The 18,781-nt window shown below is 44.0% G+C and overlaps 1 protein-coding gene across 1 annotated transcript in view; it reads right to left on the bottom strand.

The window, feature by feature from the left end:
* Positions 1–18,781, bottom strand: part of ASTN1 (astrotactin 1) — a 303,780-nt gene that overhangs the window by 155,661 nt on the left and 129,338 nt on the right. Inside the window, exons 3-7 of the mRNA XM_003824689.5 lie at positions 15,789–16,182; positions 14,143–14,289; positions 12,972–13,079; positions 7,940–8,089; positions 6,761–6,928 (exon numbers count right to left, since the gene is read on the bottom strand). Of these exons, the coding sequence (XP_003824737.3) occupies positions 6,761–6,928; positions 7,940–8,089; positions 12,972–13,079; positions 14,143–14,289; positions 15,789–16,182 (967 nt within the window). The remainder of the gene's footprint in view (positions 1–6,760; positions 6,929–7,939; positions 8,090–12,971; positions 13,080–14,142; positions 14,290–15,788; positions 16,183–18,781) is intronic.

Here is an 18,781-nt window from a genome sequence, read left to right as displayed (position 1 = left end):
TCCAAAGAAAGCACGGATGCTAGACTATAAGATACATAGGGCAGAAACAAGGAACGAGGTTAGTCTTCCCCCATATGAGTAGGTCTTTGACAAATACTGTGCAGTAGAAAATAAATTAATTAAAGGATTTGCCCTATATTTACAGATATTTACACCTCACCCCCAAGATGCAGATATGTAAGCCAATTAATAGGTCAAGGTCTCGAATATACTTTTCCTTTCGGGAAAGACACTCTCCTGGTTGTCCTTCTGTGGACAATTAGCCATGGGCATATTTAGAAGCAGGAAGTAACCTTAGGAGTTTGTCAAAGCCATCACTCTGACTCTTAGAATAGTCTCGGCTAGATGCCTTGCCTAGAATTAGGGATTGACAAAAATGGGAGTTCTCTTCCACATTTGATATCTAGTTACCACAAAACATGTAAAAATAAATGCAGTAACAGCTCAGAGTTCAAGCCGAGCCTTATTTTCCTAATGACAGCAATACCTACCATTTGTATAGCACATTTACCTTCTCAAATTGCCTTCGTAGTCATTATCTCCTTATGAGACTTCCGTCACTCATTACAATGAGGGGACATACTGCCGACAACCAATAAAGCTTTCCTCCACATAATGGCAGACGCAGCCCAAAGTCCAAGAAACAGAGAAATTTTCAAACACATCACGCTAGATTTTGGGGATCTCCAAAATTTGCCTCTCACAGGATCCTCATTTCTGGAACCCACCAAGCATTCCTCGTCTGTATTCCTCCACAAAACCAGTTTGGCCATCTCCAACGAAAGGATTTCAGACTTGATGGGGGGAGTTGCTATGGCAACCAACTGCTAAATCTTGACTTTAAGAGGGGTTTCGTGAAAGCACAGGCTCCGACTGTTAGCTGTGAATTTTAAAGACCCCACAAGGGTGTTGGATGCCCTCCTAAGCTAGAAGTGTTACAGCCTCTGCATCTGCTGTGACAGATGGTGGGAACGCATGAGGCGCCGACTCCATGGTGGTGTACATAGGACTCCAACGGAGAGACGTGTCATGGTAAGGAGGAGAGCCCAGCCAGATAGAGTATGCCCTGCAGGAGCACTCAGGCAACCACACTGTGAAAAAGAAAAGGCCCTGAAAGGTAGTTGGTGCAGGGTCTGGAGACAGCTGCACTTGATCTGTGCTTGGTACCCTGACAGTAGACGCCTCGAGGTACCTTGGATGATGGATAGTGCTTTTGGTCACTTCCCATTCTACAGCTGAAGGACTGAGGCATAAATCTCATTCAAAGATTAAAGAAAAACCTTGAAGCTAGGGGTCCTCAGACATGGCTGGGCTCACCATAAGTTCTCCATGAGGAAAATGCAGATCAAGGCCAAATGCCCTCAACCGCTTCTACGCTTCAGGAAGGGGTTGGCTTTTATGAAATAAAATTGGGTGTGCTCCTTCTAAAAAGGGAAATCTTTGTAAGATATCTGACTTGGGTATTATCTAATTGTTTGATCTCCCTTCCCAGCAGAGACATCAGAAAGGAGGCAAGTCCAGGGTCAAATAGCCCCAAGCAACTCTGGGAAGGGAGTCAGAGGGAAGTGTGCCAAAAGAACATCCTAAAGGAAGGTGCTTTAATGGAGTCACAGAATGGAGTGTAGCATGTGTTAGCAATCCAGGTATCAGGAACAAAATCGGGACTGAGCTACCCTGCCAAATTAGGTAAAAATCCAAACCACCCAACCAACCAACAAACAAAAACAGGGAAGGTTAGAGAGAGAGACAGCGGTTCAGAGCAAGCAAAGAAGAGGGCAGCTGGTTTGAGTCTGGGAAGCGGGTCGAATGCCCCTCAACAGGTTTACACATTTCCATATAGTTGGGTCTGGCCTATGGAAAGACCTGGGACAGAAGAGATTTCAGTGAACGTCTTGGATAAAGATTAAAACTTAATTTAGCTGGGAAGCCTATGCTCCTTGCAGAACCATAAAAGCTACATATCTTGAAAAGGGCAATGAGGGGTCTGTGGCCAGGATTGATGGAGGCTGTGAAATAAAGCAGGTGTGTGAAGCCTCCACAGCTGTCCATATGGCAGAACGAAGGCCAGGGAGAGAGGAAAGAGAAAGGTCACTGAAACCAGGTAGTCTGTGTCTCCATCAAAAACACAAAACCAAAACAATCAAACAAACATACAACCATAACAAAAATCCCTTGCAAAGTGCAGGGAAAGTCAACCTCTGGCTGGATCCAGGGAGCATTAAGCCACGCAGCCCTAGTGTTTTGCTGTTAGCCCCACTTAACCAGAGGCATATCTGGGGTTACAAACCTGGGGACATATGGGAGAGAATGTCAGGGTGCAGTTGGCAAAGGGGGCTAACAGCAAAGCATCAGGGGGCTGGGGCTCTGCTGCAGCCACATAGAAGTGAAACAATTCTAAGCCTTCTGTCTTAGTTCCTTTCCTGCAGCTTGAGCAGTGGGGACAGGTTTGAATAATGGTCAGGAGTGTGAGTTCTGAGTCAGGCAGCCTGAGTTTGAAGTCCAGCTAGGTCATTAACTAGGTAAGTGATCTTGGGCAGATAAGTCAACAACTCTGTAAAATGGGAATAAGAGTACCATCTACTTCATAGTGTTACAGTGAAGCTCCAATTATGTAATCTAAGTAAAGCACAATGCTTGACACACAGTGAGCTCTCAAATATCACCTATCCTTATTTTTACCGAAAACCATTTTTTTCCTAGGTATTTCCCACTGGTCTCCCCTGACCTGGAAGGGCACACAGTAGGCTTTCTGAAATTGTCAATGCAATGAACCTAATTTACATGCATGCTGAATTACCAGACAGCCAAATGATAAAAACATAAATTGTTATAGAATGAGAACTGTTAGAAGAGGTCACAGTGCTCAGCAGAAGATTGGGAATGGCAGGCATACCTTGGGGTACCAGCCTACCATTTCTCAAGTGCATCCAAGTTCAAATTGGAAAGCCTTTGGGCACTTGATGATCTTAAGAATAGTTGCTAGTGCTGAGTATATCCCATGCATTGGGCTGAGTGCTCTAGGTATATTACATCCCTCCCAGGTAGCATGTTGCTAGAATAGAAATACAGAGGGAGGCTGGAATGAAAAACAGATCAGCAAGTATTCTCCAGCTCCAGTTCTTCCATAGATTTCCTGATACATCTTTGAAAAGTCTATAAATTGCACAAGGAGGATATAAAGAGGGAGCAAAACAATGCTTTTTCTTTCTATTTTTGTATTTTCTTTTTATTCTACTTATTTATTTATTTGAGACAGGGTCTCATTCTGTCACTGTGGCTGGAGTGCAATGGTGCAATCTCGGCTCACTGCAGCCTCGACCTCCCAGACTCAGGCAATCCTTTTGCCTCAGCCTCCTGAGTAGCTAGAACTACAGGTGTTGCACCACCACGCCTGTTTAATTTTTTGTATTTTTATTAGAGATGGGGTTTATGCCATGTTGTCCAGGCTGATCTTGAATTCCTGGGCTCAAGCAATCTGCCTCCCTTAGCCTCCCAAAGTGCTGGGATTATAGGTGTGAGCTGCCACGCCTGGCCTATCTTTTCTCTCCTTCCTTAGTGTATAAGTTTTCTATTCCTACAGTAAAAGCATACCACAAAGAAAGTGGTTTAAAACAACATACATTTATTATCTTACCAGAAGTTTAACATGAGTTTCACTGGGCTAAAATCAAGGCATCTATAGAGCTATGTTGCCTTCTGGAGGCACCCGGGAGAATCTATTTTCTGTGTTCTTGCCTTTTCCAGCTTCTAGAGGCTGCTGACATTCCTTGGCTCATGCCTCCTTCCTCCATATTCAAAGTCTGTAATGGCTGCTTGAGTCCTCCTCACATCACCTCACTCTGACCTCCTTTTCTGCCTCCCTATTTCACTTCTAAGAACGCTTGTGATTACATTTTGACCACTCAGATAATCTTCCCCCCAAATCTCCCTGTTTTAAAGCCAGTTGTTTAGCAACCTCCATTCCATATGCATCACTAATTCTCCTTTGCCATGTAACATGACACATTCACAGGTCCTGGAGATGAGAATGTGGACATTTTTGGGAGTGCATTATTGTGTCTCTCACACCTGGTGTTCTGAAGCATGGTGCAGGTGACAGGTAAACAGAGACTCACTTGGGGATGCTCTTAGGAAGGATGCCTGAGGAGAGCTCTGGCACCAGGAGGCTGCTCCTTTGCAGTGACTGAGCATCTGTGTTTGTGTGTTTGTGTGTGTGTGTGTGTGTGTGTGTAAAAGTACACAAGTGCACTGCACAGCTCCATGCATCCATATGGGCAGACCCCTCAGTATGGCTGGGAAAGCACATGTCCCAACACTATGACATTTCCAAGTAAGCTAGCTAGAGGATTTCAAAAATAACGTCGACTTGACTTGAAGCCAATTCCCACACTCAGCTCTTTGGAGAAAGGCTCTGGGATGGAGTGTGGGAGGCGATAAAGTTTCTTACTGATGAGCATGTGGGATGACCACATCACCAATGCTTTCCAATTCCAGCATTCATGAAAATGAGAGTCTTTGCAGTATTGTTTCTCAGCTGCTATCCAAAATGAAGATGCTGCACCTTAGTTTTGTCTTGGGATTTGGGAGATTATTTTTAGTCTTCCTCTGTGTCTTTCCAATTGGAAATTCATTCATTGTCACAGACATTGAGAAGCTATTAGCAGGGGAGGGGCTTCCCAAAGTCATTTTCAGCAGGGATTAGAAATGAGACATCTGGAAGGGACTGAAGAGTTGATGGGAGAGCTTTGCTGTAGACAAGCAGCTTCCTGGCACATGGAACAGTAATGCTTAGTAATGGTTGTTTTTTAAATAGTTTTGAATGACAACTATGTTGGATCTGACATGTCTGGGGAAATTAAGCAACCCTTTATAATCCCACCTTTGCAGATTTCATGATAAATAAAGCACAGACTCTGCTTTAGGTAGCTGTGGGACTTTGGGCAAATCGTGTAACTTCTTAAGGAATTCAAATGTGAATGTAAAGCATAGAGGCAGTTTATCATTGAGACCCCTCCAAGCCTAAAGCACCAATCCCTTCTTTTCACATGTAACTGAAGGTGTGCTTCCTTTTCTTTAAAATCCAAGTAGGAGCATCCAAAGCTCCCCCCGGGGATCAAGCTTCTCTCAGAAGTGAGTTTAACAACTGAGATTGTCCCAAATCCTTCCAATCCAAGCCAGCTGGAGAACTAGGGTACCAGAGACTAGCTCAGTTGCATGGAGAGCCCCCACCTCTGAGATTAGCTCTTTTTAATTTCTCCCAAGCATACTAGCTTTTGGGCATGGTACACAGCCCATCTGTTTGGTTTGGTGTTTGCCTGACAGCGTGGGAGGAGCAGCAAGTAAGCACAGTCTTAGACTTCAGATGTTTAAAATGTTGTACTTTCTCCTCCATATGGGGTCCTAGAATCTCTGTGATGGGCCCACATAAAACAACTTTAACACCTAAGATGGTGAATTTTAGATGTTTCAGTTACCTGCTACTCTCCCAGAGGGATCTAGTCATAGATTATAACAGAAGTAAGGGCTAGATATCTTAGACTCATCCTCTATTAAGATCTCTCTACCTCAGCACCTGAAGAAGATGCGAGTGTGGTGGGCTGGGGTAGAGGGGGTTGGCGGGGGGTGGCTGCACATGCTGTACAAAAAGCTTCAGGGGTTGGGCCCCAACTCCAGCAACGTTTAGCTTGGGAATCTTAGATATCACTTTAACACTTTCCTTTGCTCTAAGGGATCATACTACTTTGGGAAGGATCTATTTGTGGTACTCAATTTACCAAAAACAAGCCATCATAGAGACTACTGTAGGTGAATGTCTTCTTCAGTGAAAGTGCAAAGCAAACTGAAATAAGAGATCCATGCTCCTGGCTTTGTTGGAACCCAAGGAGCAATGGGAGAGCTCTAATTCATGCCACACTAGAATTTGAACCCTCCCTCAGGGAAACCCCAGCTCCATTTGATAGTATAACAGACTTGAAGACGTTCCTACTCTTTGACCCAGTACTCTCTCACTAAGATTTATCTGAAGAAAATAACTTCAAATGTGTCCAGCATTTATGTGTAAAGATGTTCATTTTAATAGTATTTATAAAAATTAAAAATTTAAAGCATCCTAAATGTCAAATAATAGGGGACTGTTTAAATGAGCTATGATATAGACATACAATGGAATACCAAGTGGCCATTAAAATTATGTGTTTGAGGATTATTTAATGATTCTGGAAAAGTTATGATGGAATGTTAAGTGAAAAAAGCAGGAGAACTCTACTAGACTTAGTATGCTTCTAGGAAGCCCTTAAAAATCATGCATAGTAAAGAGACTGGAAGGGAGGACATTAAAATTTTAAAAGTGACTTATCCAGGAGATAGAAATATTGATGATTATCATTTTCTTCTATAAACTTTTCTAATTTTTAAAAAGTTTTCTACAATAAACATGCATTAATTTTATCATCATAAAATGTCTAGCCCCAGTATTTAAATATCCCCTGACTATGGGATAAATGGGTTATGGAAGTCATCCTAAAACTGAGTTTTCTGGCTTGGGACTACAGTTAGTATCCTTCCGAGTCTTCTGCCAGAAAATGACCACAGTTTTAGCCAATAAGCTCTGCGGCCCAACCACATGCAGGCAGTCCGCATGGTCTAGGCTCGAGATGGCAGTGGGACGGGGAGTTGGGAGGCATGGTCTGAATTTCAAGGGAGTGATTGCAAGAGGCATGATCTCTCTGACAGTTACCCGCTGCCCGGTGCTCCTGCCTACCAGTTTCGGGGTCGCATTGGTGTTCACAGGGGTCCAGGAGCCGCCGGGCACAGAGGTCCATGGCCCAGGGTCCGCTGGAGTTCTGCTGAGAGAAGAGAACCACTTGGGCAGGGTTCAGCCAGTCACTGGCATCCAGCTGGCTCCCCTCCAGCAAGATGAAGCGGCTCCCTGCAGGGTGAGAGAAAGGAAGCATGCCTATATGTGCAACACAGCACACGTCCACAAGCCACCAAAGACAAGGAAATCCCAACCTGAGAATTAGTACCAATCAGAGATCCTAACTCTCACCATTCCTAGCACATCATTAGCCCCAGAGCAAGGGATCAGCAGACAGAGGCTGGGCCATCACTTGGACCTCTGTGAGGCCAGACATTGAACTCTCCAGCCATGGAGTGCCCTGCTGCCTTGCTCCATTCCGTCTTTCCAGGGAGTTCCTAAGGAACACAGGGACAGAGGAGCCCTGTGATGGCCATGGCATGGCTCCATCAGACCCAGCCACAGGCACTGGCACTCCTCCAAAGAACAGGGGCTGCTGCCTGTCTTCACGTGCTATGAGAATTGCAGGCCCTCTAACACTGCGTGAACAGTCCCCACCTGTTTCCAGCCTTACAGCAACTCAGAGAACAGACATTAACAAGTCAATTAGGTGCTCTGGGCTTAAATGATTCAGGGACTCTCAGAACCTATATTACTCCCTCATTATATTGGGGTCCCCCTGGATGAAAGTAAATTATTACTTCTGAGTTCTAGGCTTACAGCAAGTTACTGCAATTAGGAATTTCTCACCCAGGCATACAAAACCAAAGCATGGCTAATTCTTAAACACCTCTACTACTCCACTTAGCTTTTTCCTTTTCAAAGGCTAAGGGAGTCTTGGTGCCTTCCTTCCTCTAGCCAGTGGGCTGTGCATTTCTCTCAAAGACAGAGACGTATTAAAAACAAACAAAAATGGGAGATGGCATAGAGAAGAAGAGGTGATCACTTTAGTTTATTTTTTAACCTGCGTTCTAAGTTCATCTATGGGCAATACAATTGTATCCTCATCCTTACTTATTTCAGTTTGGTTTTCCCCCGGTAGAGTAATAGGTAACAGTGACTCCTGTCTTCTCTAGCCTTTGCCCAACCAGAAAACTTTCCTTTTTGGGGGGCAAGGTCGCATCCTCAGAAGAACAGGCTCACCATCAGCAATCAGGTGCTCAGGGACATGCAGGGTGATCTTGACAACGAGAGGGCAGTTGACGTGAGAGGAGCACACGAGGCCAATCACACAGCTGGTGATGCTGATCAGGGTCAAGGTGGTCTTATTCACAGGACTTCGGGGAGAACCCACTGAAAGCGAGACAAAAGCAAGATACATGGTGGTAAAAAGCTTGGCATTGAGAGTCCAACTTGGCTTTTTGCCACTCATCCTGGCAAACGGGGGAGACAGTTGGCAAAACTAGCCCATGGAGGGAACTGTCTCTGGCTGCATGACCTCAGTGACCTTCTTCCTCACAGACACCATGCCATCAGTTGGAGTCAGAGGGGACTTGGCCAACTGGTGGCCCTCCAGGTCAATAATAGTCTGTTGGCCATTTTCACTCTTCCTGGGCCAAGTTCACAGGAGAAATCATAGAGGGGGCATTCTCTTCCCTAGTCACCTTACTAAGCTCCAGGCTTTTGCCAAGGGTGGGCGGGATGCTTTAATCCCACACTGTACCTCCCATCGCTCTTCACAGAGGGCATTCTGCACAGAGCAACTTCACCCCCATTGTGCACACTGCTGCTCCAGGAGGAACTTCCTGAGCTGGAAGAGCTTGTGCTTACTCTATGGGCAAGAGTCCTACCAAGTGACTCTTACTCTGTGGGACCTGGAATGAGGAAAATGAGGAATGTCTGCTCTGTATGAGCAGACAACATTGTCACACCAGGATGCTCTCCACAGTCCTGGAATCATTGGAGGAAATAATCATTGCTGAGGATTAAGAAACACTCCTGGGGAGGTGGAAATAGGGATAGGGAGGGAAGAGTGTTTTGTTTCTTTATTTTTTTTGTACCATTGTTATTTTTTTTTAATTTTTTGTTTCTTGGCTTTTTTTTTTTTTCCTGTTGGGGAGAAGACGAAATGCCATTAAGCAGGGGAGCCTTATGCTTATGGAAGCAGAACAGATGTGGGAAAGTAAGAAAGCAAGACGACAGAATGTGTGGGTCTTTTGGAATTTTCTTCTGCTCTGTGTTAATACTTATTATTGATAGCAATAAAAGGTTTCCATTAAGGCAGACACTGTGCTGAGTTTTTTACGTACCTTATTTTATTTTTAATATTTGCTTTCTTACAATAAGCCTATGAGTCTGTATGGGAACCACCCACTTTACAGATGAGGAAAATAGATCTGTAAGAGTTGACGCTCCTTGTGGCAGTTAACACTTATGAAGTGATGATTGTGTGTCAGGCTCCAGTGCTCAGGGTTTGATGTGGCTCGCATCATTGACTAGTGTCCCCAGTCTTATGAGGCAGCTCCCCTGGAGGAATAGAGGGTTAGAGAGGCTGGAGAGCATGCCTAGTCCCAGGAAACTACTAAGGTGTGGAGCCAGATAAAAATGCAGATCCAGGTGAGGTTTCAGGACACAGGAACAATGCACTACTCAGTCTTTGGGCCCAGTGGTGCCTTTGGAACTGATGTCCTCAGGAACACAGGGATGAGTTTTTGGTTTATGGATATACTTGTCCTTTAGGGGAGCAGTTTCCTCTGGGTGCATGTGTTGGCAGTAGCTGGAAAGGAGAGACTTGAGGGCAGAAGGTAGTCTCTGGGTCCTCTGTCCTTGATAGATGGAAATATTCTGTGCATGTTACTATCCTTTCATAATACAGTCTATTTTCCTACGCTTACAGGTTTCCAGCCCAGCCCAGGCCTCAGATGCAGATCCACCTTCTCTCAAAACCTCACTACCTCCTCTCGCCACCTTCTCTCAAACCCTGCTCCTCCAACTACTTCCATTGCCCAGCCAATGGCACTGCCACACATTTGGTTGCTCAAATTTAAAAACTCCATTATATCCAACTCTTTTCTCTTGCTTACAAGCCACACCCCCACCCTGCCCTCACCAATGCCATTAAATCTTTGTCTCTTTAGGGTATGTTCCCAGCAGTGGGATTGCTGGGTCATATGGCAGCTGTATTTTTAGTCTTCTGAGGGACTTCCAGACTGTTCTTCATAGTGGTTGTACCAATTTACATTCCCACCAGCAGTGTACAAGGGTTCCCTTTTCTCCACATCCTCACCAGTGTTTGTGATTGCCTGTCTTTGGGTAAAAGCCATTTTAACTGGGGTTAGATGATATCTCATTGTAGTTTTGATCTGCGTTTCTCTCATTTTGTGTCCAAAACTTATCTGGCCTCCATTCTTTCCATCCCTCCCTACCCATATCATCTTATATCTAAACCGAAGCAGAAGCCATCCACCTGTTCCCCTGCCTCAAGCTCACCCTGCTGTCACCTGTCCTGCGTGTTGTCCCTGGGAGGATCCTTCATGGAGCAGAGCAGACCAGGACATTGCTCTTTTGTCAGGTCCAAGGCCCTTGGAATCAAGCTCATACACTTTCTGGCTTCTGCTGATCTTCTAACATTATTTCCTAAGAAAACCACAAACCTGCACCCTAAGCTCTATTCTAGTAAACATTTTACTGCTCCCTGACAAGACCATCATAGTTTATGTCTCAGTGACTTCGCACAGATTATTTCCTCCTCCACAGAAGGCCATTTTGTCACCTTGTCAGCCTGGTATACACCTACTCTTCAAGTCTCAGCTCAAACAACATCTCCCTGTAAACACTTCCCTGAAACCTCCAAGAACAGATTCTCACTGATTCCTTGGTGTTCTAGCCCTTGGTGCTATAAGGTGTGATAAGAGCTGTTATAGCTCTTATCACATAGAATCATCACTGTTTACAGGCAATTGCCACTGCTCTCAGGTGATTTCAATGACTTGCTACGGATATTCCTGTCTCTATGGTCTTTCTGCATCATCGACCCATAATCCAGCATCTCTACCTGGTTTCAGAACCTCCAATGGTTCCTTACACCCCACTGAGGCAAGCAGAAACTCAGTCACATGGCATGTGCATGCTCCTTTGTTAGCCATTTTCCAGCCTCATCCTTACCATCTCGTGTGCGTATATATTTATAACTTGATGACAGCTGCCATATTGAACGACTTTTACTTCCTTTAAAACACCATGTTCTTTTGTCCCTTCAAGGCTTTTTATGTGCCATTTTCCTTTACTGAAATGCCCTTATCCTAGACTTCTTCTCCTCTTTTGAGAAACCCAGTACAGTGTGTGTGTGTGTGTGTGTGTATGTGTATGTGTATATATACATATATATAAAACCTAGTTCTAATTACTTTCTCCTTTTTCGCCTCCCATTGCTTTCAGGTAGGATTAACTGTCCTCTCTTCTGAGTACTCTCTTCACTTTATTTATATTATTAAATTAAGCCTTATCACTGGGCCATATTTTCATGTTTCTACCACCTATCACAAACCTGACCCACAGCAGGTGGGTTATAAAATGTTTTTGCTGCTCTGATGGATATATCCAATCCAATTCAACAAACACTTACAAGCATCTGTTACAGGAAAAATCCTTCACTAGGCACTTTGGAAAAATAAATTAGGCATTCCCCACCCCTAAGAAGCTTACAGTCTGGTTAATAGCGTAAAAAGTTGATGCATTAGGAGACCTTGGTATTTAAAAGGAACAGTTTCATGCTGTTGAGAAACTAATTCATTACCATGGATTTTTCTGAAACAAGACTTTAGTAAAGCAGGACACACCCTGCTTTGATTAGGCCTGGATTAGCTGGGCCTAGGTTGGGTATCCACTGTCTAAAATTTGTAATAAGTATCAAGGGAGATTGGGAGACCCTAATCCACATTCTCGCCTCACAGAACCTGGCCATTCAATATTAGAATACCCAGAGCCACAATGATCTCTTGAGAAAAATGACGGAAAAACTTTTATTATGCTGATAGTAGTTAAGCCTATAGAAACTGGAATTTATAATCAAAAGGGCTTCTTCAAATCTCTGGGAAGAACACCTGTTATGAAGGGAATTCAAGTGGAGGTATGAGAGAATAAAAATGTATATGTCTTTCAGGAGACACTGGTTGACTATTGGTTGAGGAAATTGTTATGGAATGTATTACAAGGAGATGCCACTCAAATGTCCTCTACTGTATCTTACAGGGACGCTGCCTAAAATTCTTTAAGATGGGGCACTGTATAAATATGGGGCTGCATGATGGAGAGTTCTAACAGCAACAATAGGGATTTCATAGTGCTTTAGCAATCTCCAAAAAGGCACATTTTAATATAATTTAATCCTGATAAAGCTCTATGTTCTATGCACAAGGTATTGTTAACTCATTTGACATGTGAGTAAACTGAAGGTCAGAGAACTTGTTGTTCTTATCCAGTACCACACAGCAAATAACTGGTAAAGCTGACTAGCGCTTGTGCTCCGAACTCCCCTGGTGTGGCGGTGATACCAGTGAAGTCAGAGGCAGTGGGAGCTGTGGCCGCAATAGCCACAGTTGAAGCCACTGATCATGACAGTGAAGTGGCACACAGTGGCTGCGTGGAAGGACAGCTCTGTCCACGTGGAGGAGAATGGATTAGCCACCTTAACCCTGCCAGGGGAAAGGAAGGAACTGGGAGGCTCAGGGTCCTGTGATTCTACCAGGCAGGGGCTTAAAGGTCAAAGACAATTACACAGATTTTCAGGCCATAGATCATTCCTCAACTACACTGCCCCCAATCCTTGCCTAGCTCAAACCCAAGGCCAATGTGGTAGAGGAAGCAGGGGTACATATAGTATCCATCTTTTCACATACAACACACTTTATTAACTTTGTTTGTCTGAACAGCAAAATATGACTCCTGAGTCTTCCAGAAGAAATTGAGAGTCATCTGACCAAGAAATAGCCTTTCAAACAATTTGAAAACTTGTTTGAGAGTGCCATTATCTGGGAGAGATGATTCTCTGAAATTTTCCACTCTAGGCTCTTCTTTCTTCCTTAGGAGGAAACACCAGTTGTGGTCCAAAAATTCTTCTTGCAGAAACTGGTTTTGTTCCATAGAGCCCACAACCCAACCCAACACCTCTTCGCCTTCCCCCGCCTCCCTCACCCCCAGATCCTTTACCACCTTCTGCCACCTCTATCATTCCTACCTCTACTACGCCTCCTGCTCCTTGAAGGATCTGTGTAAAAGGTCAGCTGGGGGTCGTTTTCTGCCTCTGTGCCAGAATCCCCTTCAGGGTTCAAGAAGGCGGAACCAGCTGTAATGAAAGCAGCATGGTCAAGAAAGCATTTTCAGTTCTGGTTTCATGACACCAAACCTTTGGGCAAGTTCAACGGGAAAATCAACAAAAATGAAAGTAAGCTGACTGACAATCTGGGAGAAATAGCCAAGGGGGTTGGGGCTTCCTCATACGCGGATATGTTGGAGAAGTAGACCATTAGGACAGCAATCACTGGAGCTCTACCCTGCCCCACCCACTTCCCTCTGACTAGGGCCATTTCTGGCACCTATCTGCCAGAGAGGACCTCCAGGGAAAGTGGGTGGAATAGGAAGAAAGGGAAATTTCCCTCATTACAGGTTATGATTCTGTTAATATGAGACTATATAAGAGGTATAGGAAATTACATCTTTGTGTTTTTTCTGGCTCTAGAATTATATATATTTAATACAAAAAAGACAGAATAGAATAAAGGAAATACACAAAACTATGTAAAGGGAACAATTCTAATGCCCTCTAAATCCTTTAAATCAGAGATAAACTCTGCTAACATTTCATGTGTATACTCTCTGGCTTTTACTGACACAGAAACAGGTAAAGGTTTTTTAATCTCTCTTTAAAAATGACATTATGCTGTATCTTCTATTTTATAACTTCATTTTTTTCCCATTTAATAGATGGATGGGCAACTTTCCATATTAACAAATATAGATCTATATTATTTCAAATGGCTGCATGGTAAGTGCTGGACAGCAGACAGATGTGCTAGGTAGTTAACCAATTCCCTGTTGATGGACATTTAAGCTATTTCCAATTTTTCGCTTGTTTAAACAATGATGTGATGAACGGCCTTTTACACACTTCTTTGCACACTTGTCCAATTATTTCCTAAGAATAGACTTTTGTTGGTGAAATTACTTGGTCAAAAGGTTTGCACATTTACATTTTTTTGGTAAGTAGCATTTAACTGGCCTCCAGAAAGGCTGTGCCAGGGCATACCCTCTCCAGCCACGCATGAGAGAATGGGTAGAAGATATTAATGGCCCTGCCTCTACCAATATGAAGGAATCCACCCGCAAGCCCTAACGTCAGACATGCATACCTCTTGCTTTGTTGTTGATCCGCTTTCTCTGGCTGCTGGAGGTGTGAGAGAGAAGGGTGGCTTGCTGGTGGTTGGAGTCCACAGGGCTAGTGGCTATAATATTATCTTTATACTTGTTCATCAGTGACAGCTTGGCATTGTCACTTCCTGTATAAGGAAAAGACGAGGCAAAAACTTTAAGAGAAAAGACCAAAAGAAAGGGAGAAGAAGGAAATCTGCATAAACCAAGAAGATAAGGTCTCACAGAATTGAAATAAGACACCAGCAAACTGAGAGACTGGCTGCAAGAAACTGAAATACTCCTTTTTTATTTCTGAGGGACTGCAAAGTTATGGGAGAAGCAGTGAAGTCAGGGAACTACAACTGAAAATCCAATTCAACTATTATTATATTATGTATTATAATATTCTGTATTGATAAGGTCAGCACTTGTAACCCTTTGGCTAAATACAGACTGCAGATTTCTTTATTTTTGGTCAGCACAGAGTTTTAAAAGAATTTGAATTTGTGTGCATTCAGGCAGAACATGCCCCTTCTCTTTCATCACAGTCTGCGCCATTCCCTATTGTCTGACCTCTTCTCTGCTTCAAATATCTGTGTTATCTGTTGGCCTCCTAAAGGCATTTGTGTTGATAATAACCCCTGAGTACCATATGTCTACTTTGTGGGCTTAGCACTACACCAGGTGTTATGGTCAATATGAAGAGACGTTGATGATATGTCCCCCATATTCTCAAGGAATTTTCAGGCTTTAAATCTCATTAGAAATTGGCTCTTCATGTAGAATGTCTTGTAGAGAACAAGCAGAATAAAAACCTCTATGTGATTCCACTTTTTCAAGTCCCACTGAAAGTCCATATACAGTAAGCAACATTCAGCATCAAACATGTCTCCCTCAAAGATAATTGGGCAGTTCTTTGGAGGATCACTGTCAAGGGTTTATCTATGGAGATTTGCGGATTCATAGAAGTTTTAAAGAGAAATAGGCGGACTACTGTAAAGGAAGAGTGTAGTCTTTCTCTGCAGTTTTTGACCCTGATCTTGTTCATCTGGATTAGTTCTTCCAGTCAGTGTCTCCATAGATACACAATGCATCTGGGGTCTGATACCATGATTGCAATCCTTCATTTTCTTTGAAGAAGCGCATCCCTTGTAGAGAGTACAGAGGCATGAGCAAGATAAACATAACGAAAACACCCCAGGCCCCATTCTCAGGAGTCATAGGAAAAAGCAGATACCACTGTCCCCTCCGCTTCAATGGAGAATTAAATTGCCTAAGCAAGTATAAAATATACAAGAAGTCATATACACATGTTCATTTTTCTTGCTATCTCATTTCCCAGAGGGTTGCTCATTACATACTAAAATGGCTCTAACTCACTCCTCTGTTGAACGTTAAAGTATGTTGCTTCCAGTGCCTGGTGGAAGTGAAAGAAGATCCAATTTACACGGTTCTTCTGGTTTTCTAGATTAGAAAACAGCTCCCATCATCTCAGGAAACAGGTTATTCTTGCCTATGTAGGGAAGGGCACTGCCACATCACACTATGTAGGACAACCAGCTGTTGTCACACAGCTGTTCCTACCCACTCCCCAGCTCCTTGAGATGAAGGACCAAACAGCCCCTTGCCTTTCTCCCATCCCCACCTGGTGTGAGGTCCATCCCCGACTTTTCATTGCAGCCCTGCAGGGAGTCGAGGGTGCGCGTGACCTGGCTGGCAAAGTCCTCCCCTCCGTTCATGCACTCCCTCTGCAGATGGTGGCGCAGATCAGTGATGTCATACTCATAGCCGTCCAGGATGGGTGTCTCCCGGATGCTCAGGGTGCCACTGGAGTTGTGGCCCTGCACGCGGGCATTGCGCAGGCTCTCCCGTCCGTGCCCGCCGATCAGCACAGAAGGAATGTAGTGAATCTCATTGGCTGCCTCAGCACTGGCACTCTTCTGGGGCTGGGGGACCCGGCGGCGTTTGCACCAGCGCCGGCGAGTATACAGGATCATCACCAGGCACAAGATGGACAGCAGCAGAGCGATCATGCCACCCTAGGAAGAGAGGACCACAGATGGATGTGGGAAGATGGGTAGGCTCTTCCCACAAAGAGTCACTGCTCCTTCTGCTACCACCATTCATCACTTATTTATGCATTCATTCATTCAGCTGTATTAAGCATTTACAGCAAGCATCATTCAGCAGCAAAGGGAAATTCTACTGTGACTGGTATTTAGGGTGAGAGAAAAATGGAGCTGGGATGACCAGTGCATCATTTCAAGTGATCCAGTTGCTTCGGGCTTAGCAAACAATTTGAAGAAAGAAGTCTTTGTGAGTTTGTGTGTGTGTGTGTGTGTGTGTGTGTGTGTGTGCGTGATTTCAGCTGCAAAAACAGGGGAGAGCTTTTATTTATTAAGTTAAATCTGCCACACATAACGCTGGTTTCAGGACTTTATTTTTTTTAGCAATATGGGGTGACATCTGGTTTCTTCCTGTCTCACATCTAAAGATCAATCATAGATTCTAACAGTGGTTCCACCAATTATCAGTGGGTCCTATAAATTCTAAACCTCAGATACCTCATCTGTATAATGGAGAAGACATCACTTAACCACCCAGGGTGGTTGTAAGAATTAGGTTAGCTAACTATGTAAAGTGCCTAGCATAATATGTCTCACACAGTCAAAGCTGCTCTCAGCATAACCTTAAATGTCTCAATCTGAATAACTGGCCCAGCAGGAAAAACCATGGACAAATCTGAATAGAAATTTACATCCATCAGGAATTTACCACCAAGTGTGGGGAGGAAACTCATCATTTGAACATGACTTTTGGGTCACAGCTTTCCCTTAACCACACAGTCCTGAGTGATGTTCCGTCTTCTTACTAAAGCTCAGGGGAAGGGATTGAAACCCAAGTCCTGGAGTCAGGCTGGTGGAGGAGTTACCTTCTGGTGCTCAAAGGCCAACACCTCCAAGGTCATTCCTTACAAATCAGGACGCCACTCTGTCGACTGCCAGAGGTGAGGATGCAGGACTCAGTGAGACTGAACACATGGCCTTGACATCACCGGGGCAGCATTTAGAGGGACAGCCTTTAAGCTTGGTGCTGCATGGCACTTGGTGGGCATAAATCTTCCCGTGCACAATCTCTATTCACTCCCTTTATTTTGGTCAATATCTTTCCAAACCTATTTCATTAGGCCAGCATGTGCCAAATGGTTCTTCTCACAACCTTAGGCTTCAATCATACCTCCCTATCAAATAAGCTAGAGATAAAAATCCCCTACGAATTCCCAGAGGGCCGATCCACATAAGGCTAGGTCAAGAGTATGCCTCCAAATACGTTAAAGGGGGCTTTTCTAGTCTCATAATAATTATACCTTGGATTTATAAAATTTCTTTCCCTGAAAATCTTCCTATTTATCCTCCCCCTCTCACCATCACTGTGAGCAAAGGAACACACACACACACACACACACACACACACACTGCCACTTTCAAGCAGGCAGCACAGAGGAGCAGAGACACGAGGCAACAGAGTCAGCTGCCAAGTGACAGGCTATATCATGTGGCTTGTTGGGGACAGATGTATGCTGACCTCCTGGTTTTCAATTATTTCTTTTTTTGCAGAACCCTTTCTCCTGGTGCAAGCTCTTATGCAAGTATAGAGAAATAATAAACATGCTCAGGTTCCACTGTGGGTATGAGTCCAAAGCCAAGTATTCCAGGTCCTTGCTAACTGCCACCTCCACTCCCATCCATCCTGGCAGCCCTGCAGACACACACACAGAGCTCCTGGGACCCCCCAGAACACTGCCTAGAAGACACAGTGCCTCCACAGTGCATGACTAAGCCCTGTACCACTCATTGACGGCGAGTATTTGTGTCCAACCCAACATTTTTTTTAGCAGAACCTGTATCTCAGAGTCAGTGCTATCTTTTCCTTCACCCCAAATTGAAACTGCAACAATAGGTAATTAAGCCACACAGAAGGAATAACTTCCCAACTGAGAGAAGTTGTCAGACATTGAATTAAGCTAGTGAAAACGAGAGGTAATTTTATTCCCTAAGGAGCTGTAAGAGTAGCGTAAGCATCAATCTCTAAGGAATGGCTTAAACACTATGTTTTTTGCTCACATAGGGTTTTATAGGAGCTCCTTCCACTGTTCCTCTCTAATTCTCCTTTCAGATGATCACAACAGGGTTATGATGAGGTCTGGGGCATAGACTCATTCCCTATATTATGCAGTAATAAAACAAGATTAGCTGTCCATTATCATGCTTTTACCATGTACCAGATACTTGTTCAAAAGGTTCCTCGCTTTTAACTCAATTCCCCATTTTACATTTGAAAAAGATGAGGCACAGAGGTTAAATAACTTGCCCAATGTCACACAGCAAATGAGGAGTGGGACTGGAACGAGACCACAACTCTTATTTCACAGCCTATATTCTTAAGCGCTAGCCTGCAGTCACCCAGAATGAGCATTGCTCACTGGAGAGACATCTACACCCTGGCATCTATCTTGCACATCATAAGAGGACAGAATAGGAGAGTATGGATGAATACATCCAGACCCATTGTCAGTTCTGGAAGAAAAAAAGAGTAACTATTCAAATACTCAAATTTCAAATATTCAAAATGCACATC

This window comes from Pan paniscus, chromosome 1 (assembly GCF_029289425.2).
Source record: "Pan paniscus chromosome 1, NHGRI_mPanPan1-v2.0_pri, whole genome shotgun sequence".
NCBI classification, from domain to species: domain Eukaryota; kingdom Metazoa; phylum Chordata; class Mammalia; order Primates; family Hominidae; genus Pan; species Pan paniscus.
The sequence above is the reverse complement of the archived record's forward strand: the minus strand, read 5'-3'. Positions and strand labels throughout refer to the sequence as shown.